Source organism: Eulemur rufifrons, chromosome 3 (assembly GCF_041146395.1).
Source record: "Eulemur rufifrons isolate Redbay chromosome 3, OSU_ERuf_1, whole genome shotgun sequence".
In the NCBI taxonomy this organism is placed as follows: domain Eukaryota; kingdom Metazoa; phylum Chordata; class Mammalia; order Primates; family Lemuridae; genus Eulemur; species Eulemur rufifrons.
The window spans coordinates 4,335,005-4,348,860 of record NC_090985.1 but is presented as its reverse complement, the minus strand read 5'-3'; the positions used below and the strand labels follow the sequence as shown (position 1 = coordinate 4,348,860).

At 53.2% G+C, this 13,856-nt stretch overlaps 1 protein-coding gene across 1 annotated transcript in view; it reads left to right on the top strand.

Annotated features, from left to right (window-relative positions):
• The first annotated feature begins 1,500 nt into the window (after positions 1-1,500).
• Positions 1,501-13,856, top strand: part of LOC138381921 (sodium/nucleoside cotransporter 1-like) — a 49,318-nt gene continuing 36,962 nt past the window's right edge. The window contains exons 1-5 of the mRNA XM_069466566.1: positions 1,501-1,575; positions 8,319-8,430; positions 9,337-9,422; positions 10,732-10,823; positions 13,516-13,699. Of these exons, the coding sequence (XP_069322667.1) occupies positions 1,550-1,575; positions 8,319-8,430; positions 9,337-9,422; positions 10,732-10,823; positions 13,516-13,699 (500 nt within the window). The 5' untranslated portion in view covers positions 1,501-1,549. The remainder of the gene's footprint in view (positions 1,576-8,318; positions 8,431-9,336; positions 9,423-10,731; positions 10,824-13,515; positions 13,700-13,856) is intronic.

Genomic DNA, 13,856 nt, shown 5'->3' with positions numbered 1-13,856 from the left:
TTTTGGCCAATTTCTCCCTATAATTTTCAGAAGTATGGGTTTTTTTGAAAAAAACAACAACAAATCTTTCTAAAAATTTTGAAATAAGTTTAGACTTACAGAAAATTTGTAAAAATATAATAAAAAGAATTCCTGCATAGACTTCACCCAGATTGCCCAAATGTTAACATTTTACTATGTGCTTTTATTATTACTACTTTTTTTTTTTTTTAAGAGATAGGGTCTCACTCTTTTGCTCAGGGTGGAGTGCAATGGCACAACCATGGCTCACTGCAGCCTTGAACTCCTGGGCTCAAGCAGTCCTCCCATCTCTGCCTCCCAAAGTGCTGGGATTACAGGCATGAGCCACCACACCTGGCCTGCTTTTATTTATTCTTTATATGTATCCATATTATTATTTTCTTAACCATTTGGAAGTAAGCTGCATAGCTGATGTCCCTTTGCATCCCTTCCATGCATATTTCTTAAAAATAAGGACATTCTCTGATATCAATTCAGTTGTCAAATCATGACATTAACATTGTTACAGTACTGTTATCTCATCCACAGACCTGATTCGAATTCTACCAGTTGTCCCACTAATTTCCGTTACAGATACTATGGCCTGAATATTTGTGTCCCCTGACATTCATATATTGAAACCTAATTATCAGTGCAGTGGTACTAAGACGCGGGGCCTTTAGGAGGTGATTCAGTCATAGAAGCAGAGCCCTCACGAATGGGATAAATGCCTTTATGAAAGAGGCTTGAGGTTGGCTGCGTGCGGTGGCTCATGCCTATAATCCTAGCACTTTGGGAAGCTGGGGCGTAAGGATCGCTTGATGTCAGGAGTTCGAGACCAGCCTGAGCAAGAGAGAGACCCCCATCTCTACCAAAAATAGGAAACTCAGCCAGGTGTCTCTCCTCTTGCCCCCAGGAGGAGTCCTAGCTCCCTGGGAGGCTGAGGCAGGAGATTGCTTGAGCCCAGGAGTTGGAGGTTGCAGTGAGCTATGACAACGCAATTGTACTCTACCTCGGCAATAGAGCAAGACTCTGTCTCAGAAAACCAAAAAAGAGGCTTCAGGAAGCTTGTTGACCTTTCTGCCATGTGAGGACACATGGCAGGTATCATCTGTGAGGAACAAGCCCTGAACAGACACCAAATCTGCCAGTGCCTTGATCTTGGACTACCCAGGCTCTAGAACTGTAAGCAATCAATTTCTATTGTTTATAAATTACCCAGTCTAAGGTATTTTGTTATACCCAAACTAAGATAATAGAAAAAGACATCATTATGTTTTGATCTAGTATCCAGTCCAGGATCCTGCATTTAACTGGCATGTCTCTTTAGTCTTCAGTCTAAGGCAGTTCCTCAGTATTTGCTCCCTGGGGATTCTAGACATTTTGAAGAGTACAGGGAAATTATTGTAGAATTTTCCTTATGTTTGCTTTACCTGATGTTCTTTCATGATATATTGGGTTGTGCACTTTTGGCAGGAATCCCACAGCAGCGATGGGTTCTTCCCAGCGCATCATATCAGAAGGCGTATCTGTCTGTTCCACGACCAGGATGTTCACTGTGGTCACTGGATTAAGGTGGTGTCTTCCAGGTTTCCTCACCATTTTCCCTTCTGAAATGAATAAACACCTCATGGGGGGATACTGTGAGACTGCGTATTATACATATGCCTTTGCTCATTCACCTTTCAACAACTAGTTTGAGCATCCATTGATGATTTTTGCCTGAAACAGTTAATACCATGATGTTGCCAATTGGTGAGTTTGAACTCACGGGTAGTATGTTTTGGCAACTTGTTATTCAACCATTTGTGTTCTGTCTCAGTTCTCCTCAGTTGAGATGCACAGTAGCGTTATGGAAAAGAGCAGCTAATTCTCAACATTGGTCCAGATGCATGAGTGCCTCACGTTTCTGTTACACTTCCTTAGAGAGGACCTGGGTGGGCCACATTGTCACCCTAGCTGGACAGTTTGGGCACCGAACTGCCTGTGCCTGTCTGCTGTCCTCTAGCTTTAGCACCAATCCATGGTCCATGCACCTATGTCTAGATATTGGAAGTGGTTTTTTATGACATCTGTGACACAGATCATATCTACTAGAATAAGGCAGCCAAGGCTGCTTTTTTCAGGAGGGGCTGTAGCATGGTAGAGTGTCACAGATTTGCATCTGATGGGGTCCAGAGAATATTTGTTCATTTTGTCAAATGGAAGATAAAGAGATGTGAGGATGTTTGCATGCTAAAGGGGCAGAGTCAGTAGGGAGGAGATTAATGGTCAGGAATAGGAGGACTATTTCGGGGGGAGGGTCCCTGAAAAGGTAGACCTAGGTGGTGGGATTAGCTCTGAGCAAGAGAAAGGACATGTCTTTTAGGAAGACATTGGGAGGAAGGACGTGAACAGCATTGTTTTTGTAGGGTACGAGTAGGCACAAATTTACCACCTAGTGGCCTCATTTCTCTTTGTGAAATAGATCATCACATCGAAGAGTGAGAGGCTGTAGGCCTTAAGGACATCATTGCATAGAGTAATAAGAGAGCTGTCTGGGGCTCATCAGAGGATTTCCAGGCAGCTGGTAGTAGAGACCACGAATTCTTGGTGACCTCAGTGTACAAGGCTGTGTGACTTTTCTCCAGCCATGCTCATCAGCTCAGGTGTAGATGCACAGGGAAGCGCCAGTTGGGTTTACTGGGGGTTGTGGCTTTTCCACATATTATGGTGGGAAACGCAGGGGAGCTGGGAGAGCAGAAGGTGGCGCCAGAGGGCAGGGCTTCCTCTGGAGAGGTGGTTCAAGTAATGGATCATGGTTGAGCTTCTGTGGTCTGTACAGGATGGGGGAGGTGAGATTGGAGAGTAGAAGAGTGAAAGGATTGGAGATCAGAGAATTATTAGAGGAGGAACAAAGGGTTAGAATTGCTGGCAGGATAGGTATGTTGGTCAGAGAGTAGGATATTGGAGTTTCCATCGTGGGACAGTTCTGGCCGGTGAGGGGCTGGGGTGGAGCAGGGTGGAGGTGAAGATCACTGGGCTGTGAGGAAACTTGGTGAAGTTGCTGGATGGTTCAACTTTACATGGATGTTGACACCACCAGGTCAATGGCAAGACATTGGTGAGGAGGGGATGACTGTGTTCCAGGTGTTCAGGGAAAGAGGGAGAGTTGAGCAGGAATGAAGCATGGAGGCTGAGTGGCACAGACAACCCTAAAGGAAGGTGGCATTTAGCCTTCCAAGGGATTAGGGTTGGTCAGACCTTAAGGTTTGCTGGAACTGGCTGTGCATAGCCTTGAAAGATGCCCTGATGCTAGTGGAGAGTGGCATTTGCTCAGGTTTCCAAACAAAAGTTGGTCCTTGGGTCTTTGCCTGTATTATTTCTTCTTCCTGTAGCCCCCTTCCCTGCCTTGAAGAAGGCAGCCCCCTTCAAGAATAGGCTCTGAGACCACATCTTTCACCAGGTATTTCTTGAACCCTCTTGTCTTTCTGTCCTGGTTACTCCTTGTGCTTACCTGTGACTTAGCAGGTGGCACACCATGTCACCACTGCTGTCCTTCCCTCCCCCAGACCATAACTTCCGTGATGGGGCAGGGAGTGTATCTTTGCATCCCTGGCACAGTACCTGGCATGGATTTGGTTGAACTGTATGAAATTGCAATTTATTCAGCGAATTTGGTCTAGTTTGTTATTTCTGTCCCTAATAGGTCACTTTCCATTGTCAGCTCATCTTGAATCTTTTTTTCAAGGTAAAGTCCCCTTTTTAGTTTGTCCTTAGCCCAGTTCCATGCAGATGAATGGGGTTGTTTCTTTCTTAGTGACCACGACTTTCTATGTGGGCCACGGTCAGCCTGCTTAGGCTTTTTTGTTTTGTTAACTTCCTTCTGCGCTTCTCCACACTTGGTAGAAGGAGTCAAAAGAAACTACCAGGTACTCAGTCTTCCTCAGCTGCCAAAATGTTCCCGGCTATTTGCCCATGTTTCATTTTCCTGTTGATCCAGGCAAAATCCAGACTCATTCATTCTGGCTTCTCTGTTTCTCGTGTGTCCCGTGCTGGTGTTTGTTGGCTCAGACGTGGTAAAGGGGCAGCGGGTGCTGCTGTTGAGGTGGTTGGTCGTTCTTGTGAACAGTGGCTGTGGCTCTGCACTTATTCCAGAGGCAGTTTCTCAGGAACTCGATGATCTGTGTCCATCACACATTAAAGAGTGCATGGAACAACAGCATATCCAGATCGAAAACAAACAAATCAGATCTACCTGATGTTTTCCTGTATGTGTTGGGACACACAGGCTGTGTATAAGTCAGATAAGTTAGTTTAGGCTTTTTCAGTGGTTTCCAGTTCCCCTTCCTGGTTGATCTTTTCTTTCACTGTCTCAAACTCAGAGTTGTTTGTTCTTGCTTTTGTGGTCACCAAGAATGTTATATAAATATGCACTTCACATCCTAAGGCTGCAGCAATCCTGGATCAGACTCATTTATAGTACCAGAGCCTGGCAAGGAAAGGGATTCTCTTTAAGTCTTTGCTAAGAATCCCCTTAAAACAGGAGGGGACAGCAGAAGGACTAAAACCATGTCACATGCCCCTGAGGAGGGGGGCAGGGTTGGGAGAGCTGGGGCCGCTTCTGCGTGATGAGCCCTTCTAAGTGCTGCTGGACTGAAAAGGAGATGATACACGGATGTCTGCATGGCCCTCCCCTCACTCTGCGCTGGCCCCAGGGGGTGGGCCGAGCCTCAGAGACTGTCCTCAAAAAACATGCCACACAGAGGACAGAGATGTGCTGAGGTCCCACAGCTGGTGGCAGAGCCAGGACACCTGAGGCCATCTAGCTCCCAGTCTGTCCCTGGGGGTCTCCATCCGGCTCTGTGCAGCCTCCCAACCACCCTGCCTGTGGCTTCCAGACAGTTCCACCTGAAAAGAGCATTTGGCTTTTGGGGCTGCTGGTCACCCCTCCTTGAGGGCAGGAGCAGGCGAGAAGCTGGGGATCTCCTGGCCTAGAGGAGGGGAGAAATGTGTCAAGACAGCCCCAAGATGGAGCTATGACAGCAGGGACACCTGCCAGCCTGCCAGTGCTGGGCTCCCTGCCGAGCTCTTCTGAGCATTCGCTCCTTTAATCCTGACAGGTACTGTTACCCACCCCACTGCTTTGCAGATGAGCAAACAAGTTAACTAGAGAGTCAGGAGTGAATCGAGACCTATAGGCTCCAAGGTGAAGGTTCATCCTATGATACACAGCCCAGTAAATCCTTGTAGTGGAGATCAGGGCCCACGGCGAGGTCAAGATTGTAAGCTGCAAAGTTGGGAATGTTTTCAAACCAGCATAGCTGCTGCTGGATGTGCTGTGCCTCCTGGCTTCCCGCTGGCACCAAGGGAAACTGAGGCAGGGAGGAAAGGGCAGCAGGAGAGGAGGGAAGGCAGGAGAGGGGAGGAGGGGATGGAAGGGGCAGGGGAAGAGCATGGTTAGGGCAGGGTAGGGGCAGAGAGGCAGGTAGAGTCCGCTTGCCCTTCAGTGGCCTTGATGCGGGCAGCTCCGAGCCCATCGCCGTGGAGGCTGCCCGTGGAGACAGGTGTCCTGCTCAGGAGAAACACTGAGTTTCCCAAGGTGGCAACGGGTCCCCAGCATGGTGTAGATCCCTGCTGGAAAACTCAAACTGTGAGAATGCTGGTGTGGCATGATCCCTTGTTGGAAAATGAATGACATAACATGATATACATTTAGGGAAAAAAGTGGGAAAAAATGCCACAAACTCAGTAGTGGCCATCCCCAGGGGGCTTGGGGTAGGATTTTAACTTCCTGTGTTCTGTGTATTTCTACAGTGTTTAAATGTTTAACAATGTACTTGTGATGCTTTGGTAATTTAAAGGACAGATGACAACAAAAACGTTTTGAAAGAGAGAGCGTGACCCCACTCTCCGTTCATCGTCCTCTCCAAACTTCCAAACAGCCAGCACGTGCAGGAAACTGCACACCCTGTGCTGCTGGGAAGCATTTGTGCATCGAAAAAGATTTTGTCCTGAGAACGCCCCATTAATTATTAAGGAGATGGTGTTAATCCTGTCCGATTAGTTTAATGTTTAGTCTGAAGGTTGAAAGCCAAAGAGTTTGTCCCTTCACTTTGCATACTGCTGCTTAGATGTTAGTTTCACAAAAGATGAAATGAAGCCAGGCAGGATGGCCCACGCCTGTAATCCTAACACTTTCGGAGGCCGAGGCAGGATGATCGCTTGAGGCCAGGAGTTCAACCAGCCTGAGCAATATAGTGAGACCCCCATCTCTACAAAAATAGAAAAAATAGCCAGGCCTGATAGTACATGCACCTGTAGTCCCAGCTACTCAGTAGGCTGAGGCAGGAGGATCGCTTGAGCCCAGGAGTTCAGGGTTGCAGTGAGCACCAACCTGGGCAACAGAGCTAGACTCTGTCCAAAGGGAAAAAAAAGAAAGAAAGAAAGAAAAGATGAAATGAAGGGGGAAAGGGTCTGATTTCGTATTTTTGTATGTGTGAGATTGTATCAATGCTTAGGCCTGGAACACTTTTACTATTAGTGGCAGCTACACTGCTCCCCTCATCATCAAGCTTAGGAAAATAGGTTGCTGGTATAATAATTACAGATCCAGTAAGAAAGGCGGACTGAGAAAGATGCAAAATGAAAAATAAAATGCCACAGCCTGAGCAGCAAGGAAGGATGGCCAGGGAAGGAGGTGTTACCAAAAATCTTAGCACTTGTCCTCAGGGCCTTGTCAGAAGAATGAGGACAAGTGGTTTGAAGAGAAAGAAAGGGGGGTTTATTAATTTGACGGCAATTGAGGAAAATGGCAGACTCCCATCTTAAAGTCCCAATTTCCCTGACTATAAGCAGAAAGACAGAGCTTTTAGAGGGAGGATGTCAGCTCTAGGCTGTGTCCCTTTAACTACAATTGATGACTCTGATCTGTCCCATCTCAGCAGAAGACAATTTCCACCCAGCCCAGAGGGCTGTTGGGAGGACATCTGTGGTACAAAGGACACTCTCCTGCCCCTCCCAACCACCGGTCTGAGATAAGGATGTTGGTTTCAGTTCCCAAGAGCGCAGGAAGTTTTAAAAAGACAGCTCATAAAACACTCATGCCCTTTTCTCAGGCCGTTCTGTCTGTTGCCACACCTGAGAAGGAGGGAGGGCAGGAGTCACCCAAGAGGCTCCCTGGAAGAGGTAGACGGGGCAGGCAGCAAGAGAGGAGGCTTCTCAGGGAGGGGTGCAGCCGTGAGGGGGAGGAGCTGCAGGGGACAGGCCTGGGGTGAGCCCCCTCCTGTATCCCCTAAATATGCTTTGGTTCCCTGCCCCAGCTGTGGCTCTGGGCTGTAGGGAGGTGTTGGCCAGAGCTGGGTTGCAGGCCCAACCTACTCCCACTCTGGACTATGCCCAGCAATTCCTGCGGAAGTAAGAAGACAGGCCCTAGGGAAGGCAGATTGGACACAGCTTGTCTCCACAGAAACGCTTCTGTCTCTCCCTGAGAGCGACCTGTTAACCACAGATCTGTGAGTAGAAATAGGACCCTGCCTCTCTCTGTGCAGCCGTGTGTCTGTGTGTGCACAGGGTGTTGCAGGCTCTGTCCTTGCTTGTGTGTGTGTGTCTGCATGTGTGTCCATGCACATGCCGCTGGGCATGTCAGCTAAAGCAGGCTGGCGTTTGGATAGAGTAGGGTGTCCCTCAAGGTCAGAAAAGGTGAGGGAACAGGAGTGGGGAGAGAAGAGGCGGAGGTGTTCGTGGGCACTCCTGCTTACAGATGGGCTTAAGCCTATGAACTGAGCTTCAGCTAAAAAGGGACTGTATTCGCTCTGGCAGTGAAAGAGCCAGGGACAGGATGGGTTTCAGGTACAGCTGGGTCCAGGGACTGAAAGGATGTCTTCAGGAAGTTTGTCTCCATCTTTCAGAGGTGGGGAAGTGTAAAACACCCGAGATGGCACTTAGTGGCAGTGGTTTGACCTGTTGTGACAAGTGATGAAAGCTGGGGCCTCTCCAGAAAAATGCGTGTATCGGAGACAAACACATGCTGTCCTTCCCCGTGAAATGGGCAGAATGGGCCCTTTCCGCCTGGAGCTCCCAGGCTCACAAGGACTTGCCTCTCACAAGGTCAGAGGTTAGTGTAGGAAGGGGGGCCTTCTCCATGTGCTGGGGGCCAAGGCCATGGCCAACAGGCATAGTTCGGGGTGAGTGTGGGGACACGCACGGGGACCCCTGCAAGGCTCTGCTGCACCAGGCATCTGCCCCCGACCCAGCCCTCTCTCCCTTCCCGGGCCCCAGCCTGGGTCCTTCCCAGCTCGCCCCTTTCAGCTCTGGGCCCTCCCTGATTTGTCTTGCAGCTGGAAGGTCTGGCACATGGAGAACGACACGCCAAGCAGAGGGGAGTCTGTCCCTCTCAAACCCGGGGCCAACAGTCCGGAGAATGCAGGAGCGGATACCTTGGAAATCCTGGTCTGTCCCCTTCCTGTGTGTGATCTTGGCCTCCCCTCCTCCTCACCTGAGTCCTGATCACTGCTGGGGGCTTTGCTCACTCTCCTCCCTCACCTCCTCCTCTGCCGCCGCCTCCTCACCTCTCTGCTTGCACAGTTAGGAAACCCAACGTGTCGGCCACCGCAGCACAAAGCAGCTCCCTTTATTTCCTTAACTAAACATTTCCTGAGCACCTACTCTGTGCCAACATAGCTTGTCCTAGTGTGCAGGGCAGGGGAGGTCCCAAGGAGGAAGTGACATTTGAGCTGTGATGTAAGGAATCAGAATAGAAAGCAGATGAACGGGGCTCGCGGAGGGATCTCGGAGGACGCTTCGGCCTTCAAGGCTCTGGTCATCTTGTCCTCACTCTGAAACTGGCAGCTTGAGGCACACCAGCCAGGACCTTGGCACCTAGCATGATTCTCCCAACCTCAGTGGCAAAAGCCCCCGCTCTTCACAGCCCCGTGTCCCACAGGGTGCACCTTTCACACCATCGTCTGCAGGAATGTCCACCCCTCGCCCCAACCACCCCACAGCCTGTGGGGTACATGGTGCCCTGAGTCACGCGATCAGGATGCTCGGCCTGGGGCCTTCCTTAGAGGCTTCCTCCTGGCCCCCTGCAGCCACACCTCAGTCACAGGTGTCCCTCCCTCATGAGGTCCAGGACCCCTGAGGGCAGGATGTGTCTAGAGCAGAGCCCTACACACAGTAGGTGCTCAGTGAGTGCGTTGCGGAATTTAGTTAAGCGCCTTCCAGTTCCTTCCTGTGCAACAGTCCAGTCCCGCCTCAGCCCACTCACGAGGGGCCTGCGGGTGCCCCCGTGTGGCCGGGGTCCCCCTCTCCCGCCCCTCAGCTCTGTCTGACCTGATGGCTCCCTGCTGGCTTTAGGAGGAAGGACGGCTCCCTGGCAGCGACTGGAGCCCCACAGAGGCTGGGCACAGCCGGAGTGAGGCGGGGTCGGAGCCCTCCACCTGGTAGGTGACCTCTGTGAGGGACCGTGGCTGCTGGGGCGGAGACCGCCTTGGGGAACAGGGTGGGAGCCACCTCCTGACCATGGGGGTCGGCTCCGCGCACCTTTGTTGGAGGAAGGGGTGATGGCGCCTCAGCTCCCTTGCAGCCAGATGAGCCTCAGAGGCGAGCCAGGCCCCGGGTTCCACACCCACTTTTAAGCAGCCAGAGTGAAGTCCCACTGGGAGGCCCACAGGTGCTGTGTGGCTGGTCTGGTTGAAGTAGAGTAGGAGGCCCCGAACCAGCCGGGCCGCCTTGCCAAGCTCCCCCACCTGCTTCCACCCCATGCAGTCTCCGGGCACCTTGGGGAGCCCCGAGGCTCAGTCTGGAAACTCCTGGACTGGGCCGGGCCCTCGTTTGTCAGGGGGAGGCCAAAGCCAAGAGAGGGAAAGGGACTGACTGGTCCAGTCGCACAGGCAGCGAGTGGCCGGGGTGTGCCCAGAGCTCCGGCTCCTGATGTCCCAGCCCCCAGGGGCCGTCACTGGCCAGATCCTGAGCTGAGGAAAGGGGGAAGGGCAGGGGTGACAGTGGTGCAGGGGTCCCATCTATCTGCCCGGGTTGGGGATGGGGGAACATGCCCTCCTCACCCTCTCAGGACCTGGGAACTGGTGAGAGGCTCCATAAGTAGCTGCTGGGTGGCTATGGTGAGCACTGGGTGAGCATCTAGCAGATGCTCAGCCTAGGGCAGCCCTGGAGCTGTTCAGGCCTCAGCCTTGCCCTGGGTGCCACGAGTGACCAAATGGCCAGGCAAGAATGGGCAGCGGGGGCACGTGACTGCCAGGCAGGGGTGGGCTGCTTCCAGCATCCTCTCTAGGGAACAGGAGCTGCCGACTGCTGTGTCCTGGTCACAGGTAGTAAATGCAGAGCCGGAGCCTTTGCACCTTGTTCTCTCGACAGGTGGACGTGGAGTGGGGGAGGGGAGGCAGCCATCCTGCGTGGGCGGGTCTGTGTGTTCACAAGGTTCTGCCTTATCAGTGAATTCCCCCCAAGCCCTGCAGGCAGGGTTATCACTGGGGTAGTGGGGCCTGTGGGTGCTGCCCCAGGCCCAAGGCACATTTTGTACAGACACAGGGACGGGAAGACCTGTACCACTTCTTGGTTTGCCCTGGGATGGGGTTGCCCCTCAGACCTGTGGGCTGTGAAGGCCAGCACCCAGCTTGCCCCCATCACCATTTTACTGGGACAACCCGAGTGGCTTCTGCCCGGAGGTGCTGAGGATCCCCACTGCGGTGGGAGTCTGGGTGCCACTCGCCGACCTGCTGGTCCTATTCCCAGGAGGATCCTGCAGCCGTTCCAGAGAGCGACACGCTTCTGCAGGGAGCACAAGCAGCTGATTCGACGCATCTGCATAGGCCTGCTCTGTACTGGTGAGCCCTGCCCAGGGGACAGTGACTCCTGGCCCAGCTGTCCATGTCTCAGGGCAGCGTTGTTCACTTACCCGATCATTCAACAAATGTTGGCTGAGCAGCGGCTTCGGGCCTTCTCCCTTGCCGGGCACGGAGTCATCAGTTAGCAGGACCAGATCCTGTTCCTGAGGCGCTCCCTCTCCAGTGAGGGAGGGGAACGGACATTCGCAGCGAAGGCAGGAAGCCCTCTGGGAGCACGGAGTAGGGCAGCGGGATGGTCAGGGAGGACTTCCAGGAGGAGGTGACATTGGGGTCTGACAGGTTGAGCAGGAGGTAGCCAGATGGAGAGGAGGGGCAATAAGAAGTGAGAGGCTCCCCATGCAGAGGAGCAAAGGTGAAGACTGTCGGGCTGTGGGTTTTGGTAAAGTCTAGACTTGGATTTTACCCTCAAGACCAGAGGGTGCCATTGGAGGATTTAACTTTGTATTTTATTTTAGTTTAGTTTAGTTTGTAAGATCTAGAACATTGGAGGTTTAAACAGGGACGTGTCCATGCCGAATTCGCACTGTGGGACCCTGGGAGGGGGCAGCACAGACAGGGAGAAGGCCGTGTCGAGGGCCACAGTGCATGTGTCAGAGCGAAGGGATGGAGGACGGGCGGGGTGGAGGGGGGCCCTGGGGAAGCACAGCCAGCTGAACGTGGGAGCTGGTCGCGTGTGGGGGACAAAGGAGACCCTGAGTCAAGCCTGCCTCGGTTCCTGCTTTCGTGTCGGGGGACGATGGTGCCCCCCGCAGAGCTGGAGAACATGGCTGAGGAGGTGGGGAGGGATAACTCAGACAGTTTGCTGGAGACACAGCTGCCAGGCCACTCAGGGGGAGAGGAGGTTCCCAGGGTCACCTGGAGAACGAATTGGGAAGCGGGTTAAGGACAGAAGCCTGGGGACCAGCTGCACAGAAGGGCTTGGCCGGAGCCGGAGTCCCGGAGAGCAAAGGTTTTCAAGGAGGGAAAGACCGACAGTGCGTCCAGAGGACCAGCAGGGCGAGGACTGAGCAGCGGCACAGTGTCCACTGATGTAGGGACAAGGGGCTCCTTGGTGACATAGGATGTGGATGCCACAAGTGGACTGGAGTGAAAGGAGCTGAGGCAGTGTAGACAGCCAGTGTAGACGGCCCTTTGGAGAAATGTTTTCTGAGAACAGGGTGGGAGTATGAGTGGGCAGGGTGTGACGAGGTGTCAAGGACGGGCATGTGTCTACGAGCTGAGGTGGGAGCTTGTAGAAAGCACGTGAAGTGACAGAGGATGAAGAGGTGACAGATGGAGCAAGGTCCTCTGGACACAGAGAAGGGCTCCCGGGCCCAGGCGGGGCAGGAGTGCCTAGGGGAGGCTGACTCGTGCCATCGGGTAGGGGTTTAAGAGGAGAGGATGTGTGTAGATGCAGAGCCCATTGTAGGTGCCAGAGAGGGGAGGGGACAGTGAGACAGGTGACAGACAGCAGTGGCCCCAGTCTGCTGAGATAGGGTTGGTCCATGTCCCTTGGCTTCCTTCCAGGGAGCTTGTCTGAGACGTAAAGTCTTCCTTTGGCAGGGCCTGAATCCAGGGCCCTCTCTGGTCCCCTTGCAGACTGAGATTTGTTTCTCTTGAAGAAGTGATTGAATTCTCTCGAGTAGAGAATGACAGTTGCCTCGTGTGTGTACTGACCTGCCCGCTTCTCCAGCTGGTCCGAGTTCCCTGTCTTTGCAGGCAGGTGGCCCTGGGGATGCCCCTCTCTCCAGCACGGGCCTGCTCCGGCCTCCCACCCCTGTCCTCTTCTGAGCCTCTCGTGGGGACAGCTCCTGCTGCTCAGTGCCTGCAGAGGCTCAGGAGCTGTCCCGGGCTCTGCCTGCCCACACCCGCACAGGCCCTCCCTCCTCTCTTGGAAGCCCTGGCGCCTCCCTGCGCCCTGCCCAGGAAGCCAGGCACGGGGCTGCTCTGCCTGCGGTGCCGGGGACACAGCTGGCTTTGGCTGTGGTGTCGCAAGCCAGACCCCTTCCCTGGGGCCCACCAGTGTCCTTGCTCTTGTCATGCTTTCACTAGTGAGGCAGCAGGAAAGTAAAACTAATTTTTCAGATCACTTTTTTTAGTCCATGGCTGTTAGTCCTTTCCGTTCTTTAAGGGCCCTGGGTTTTCAAACTCAGAAGCCAGAGAGAGAGATTTCCCCTTTGCTGTCCATGATCACATTTCTGGAGGCCTCAACACAGACCGGCTCAGCCACTTAAAGGAGAACAGGGCAAAGGGGGAAGAGCATTTCCGGAAGGAGACAATAGATTAATACTCCAGAATACAGGCCTGGCACACACACGCGAACTCCTTCATTGAGCAACTGACCTTTCTCCGTCCTCCATCCTAGCAGGGCTCGGATCCTGGCAGGTGCTCCATGGAAGCCCCAGAGATTCATGCTGTTTTGTTTCACGGCCTCCTTACACATCTCCTTCCCATTTGTTCGGCACATTACAGTTTGCAAAGCCCTTTCACACGTTCTGCCAATGAGCTCATAACACCCTTTGGACACAGGAGGGATGATTGTTCTCACTGGCAGGTGAGGACACTGAGGCTCAGAGAGGTTGGGTGACCTTCCTGCCCTCTAAGATGGAGTAAGGTGGAGTCCGTGGCGGGCTGCAGGGGCCTAGAGAGGCGGGGTGGTCATCGCGGGCCCCTGCCCGGTCTCGTCCCCCAGGGTACGCAGCCTTCCTGCTGGCTGCCTGCATCCTGAATTTCCAGAGGGCCCTGGCGCTGTTCGTGCTCACCTGTGTGGTCCTCGCCTTCCTGGCCTACGGCCTGCTGAAGAGGCTTGTGGCGCCACAGCTGGGGAGGTGTAAGAAGCCTGAGGCCCAACCCCGCCTGAAGCTCTGGGCTAAGAGGTGAGTGAGCTCAAGCTCCGAGCAGGGCGGGGGGAGCGCCTGTTGTCTGGAGGTCAGCTCTGGGGTCACAGCGGGGGCTGAGGACTTTCTGGTGGCCCCAGGGCAGGAGTTGCTGGCTGGCTTCAGAGGCAGCAGCCACCTCTGGTGTTTGCTAGTT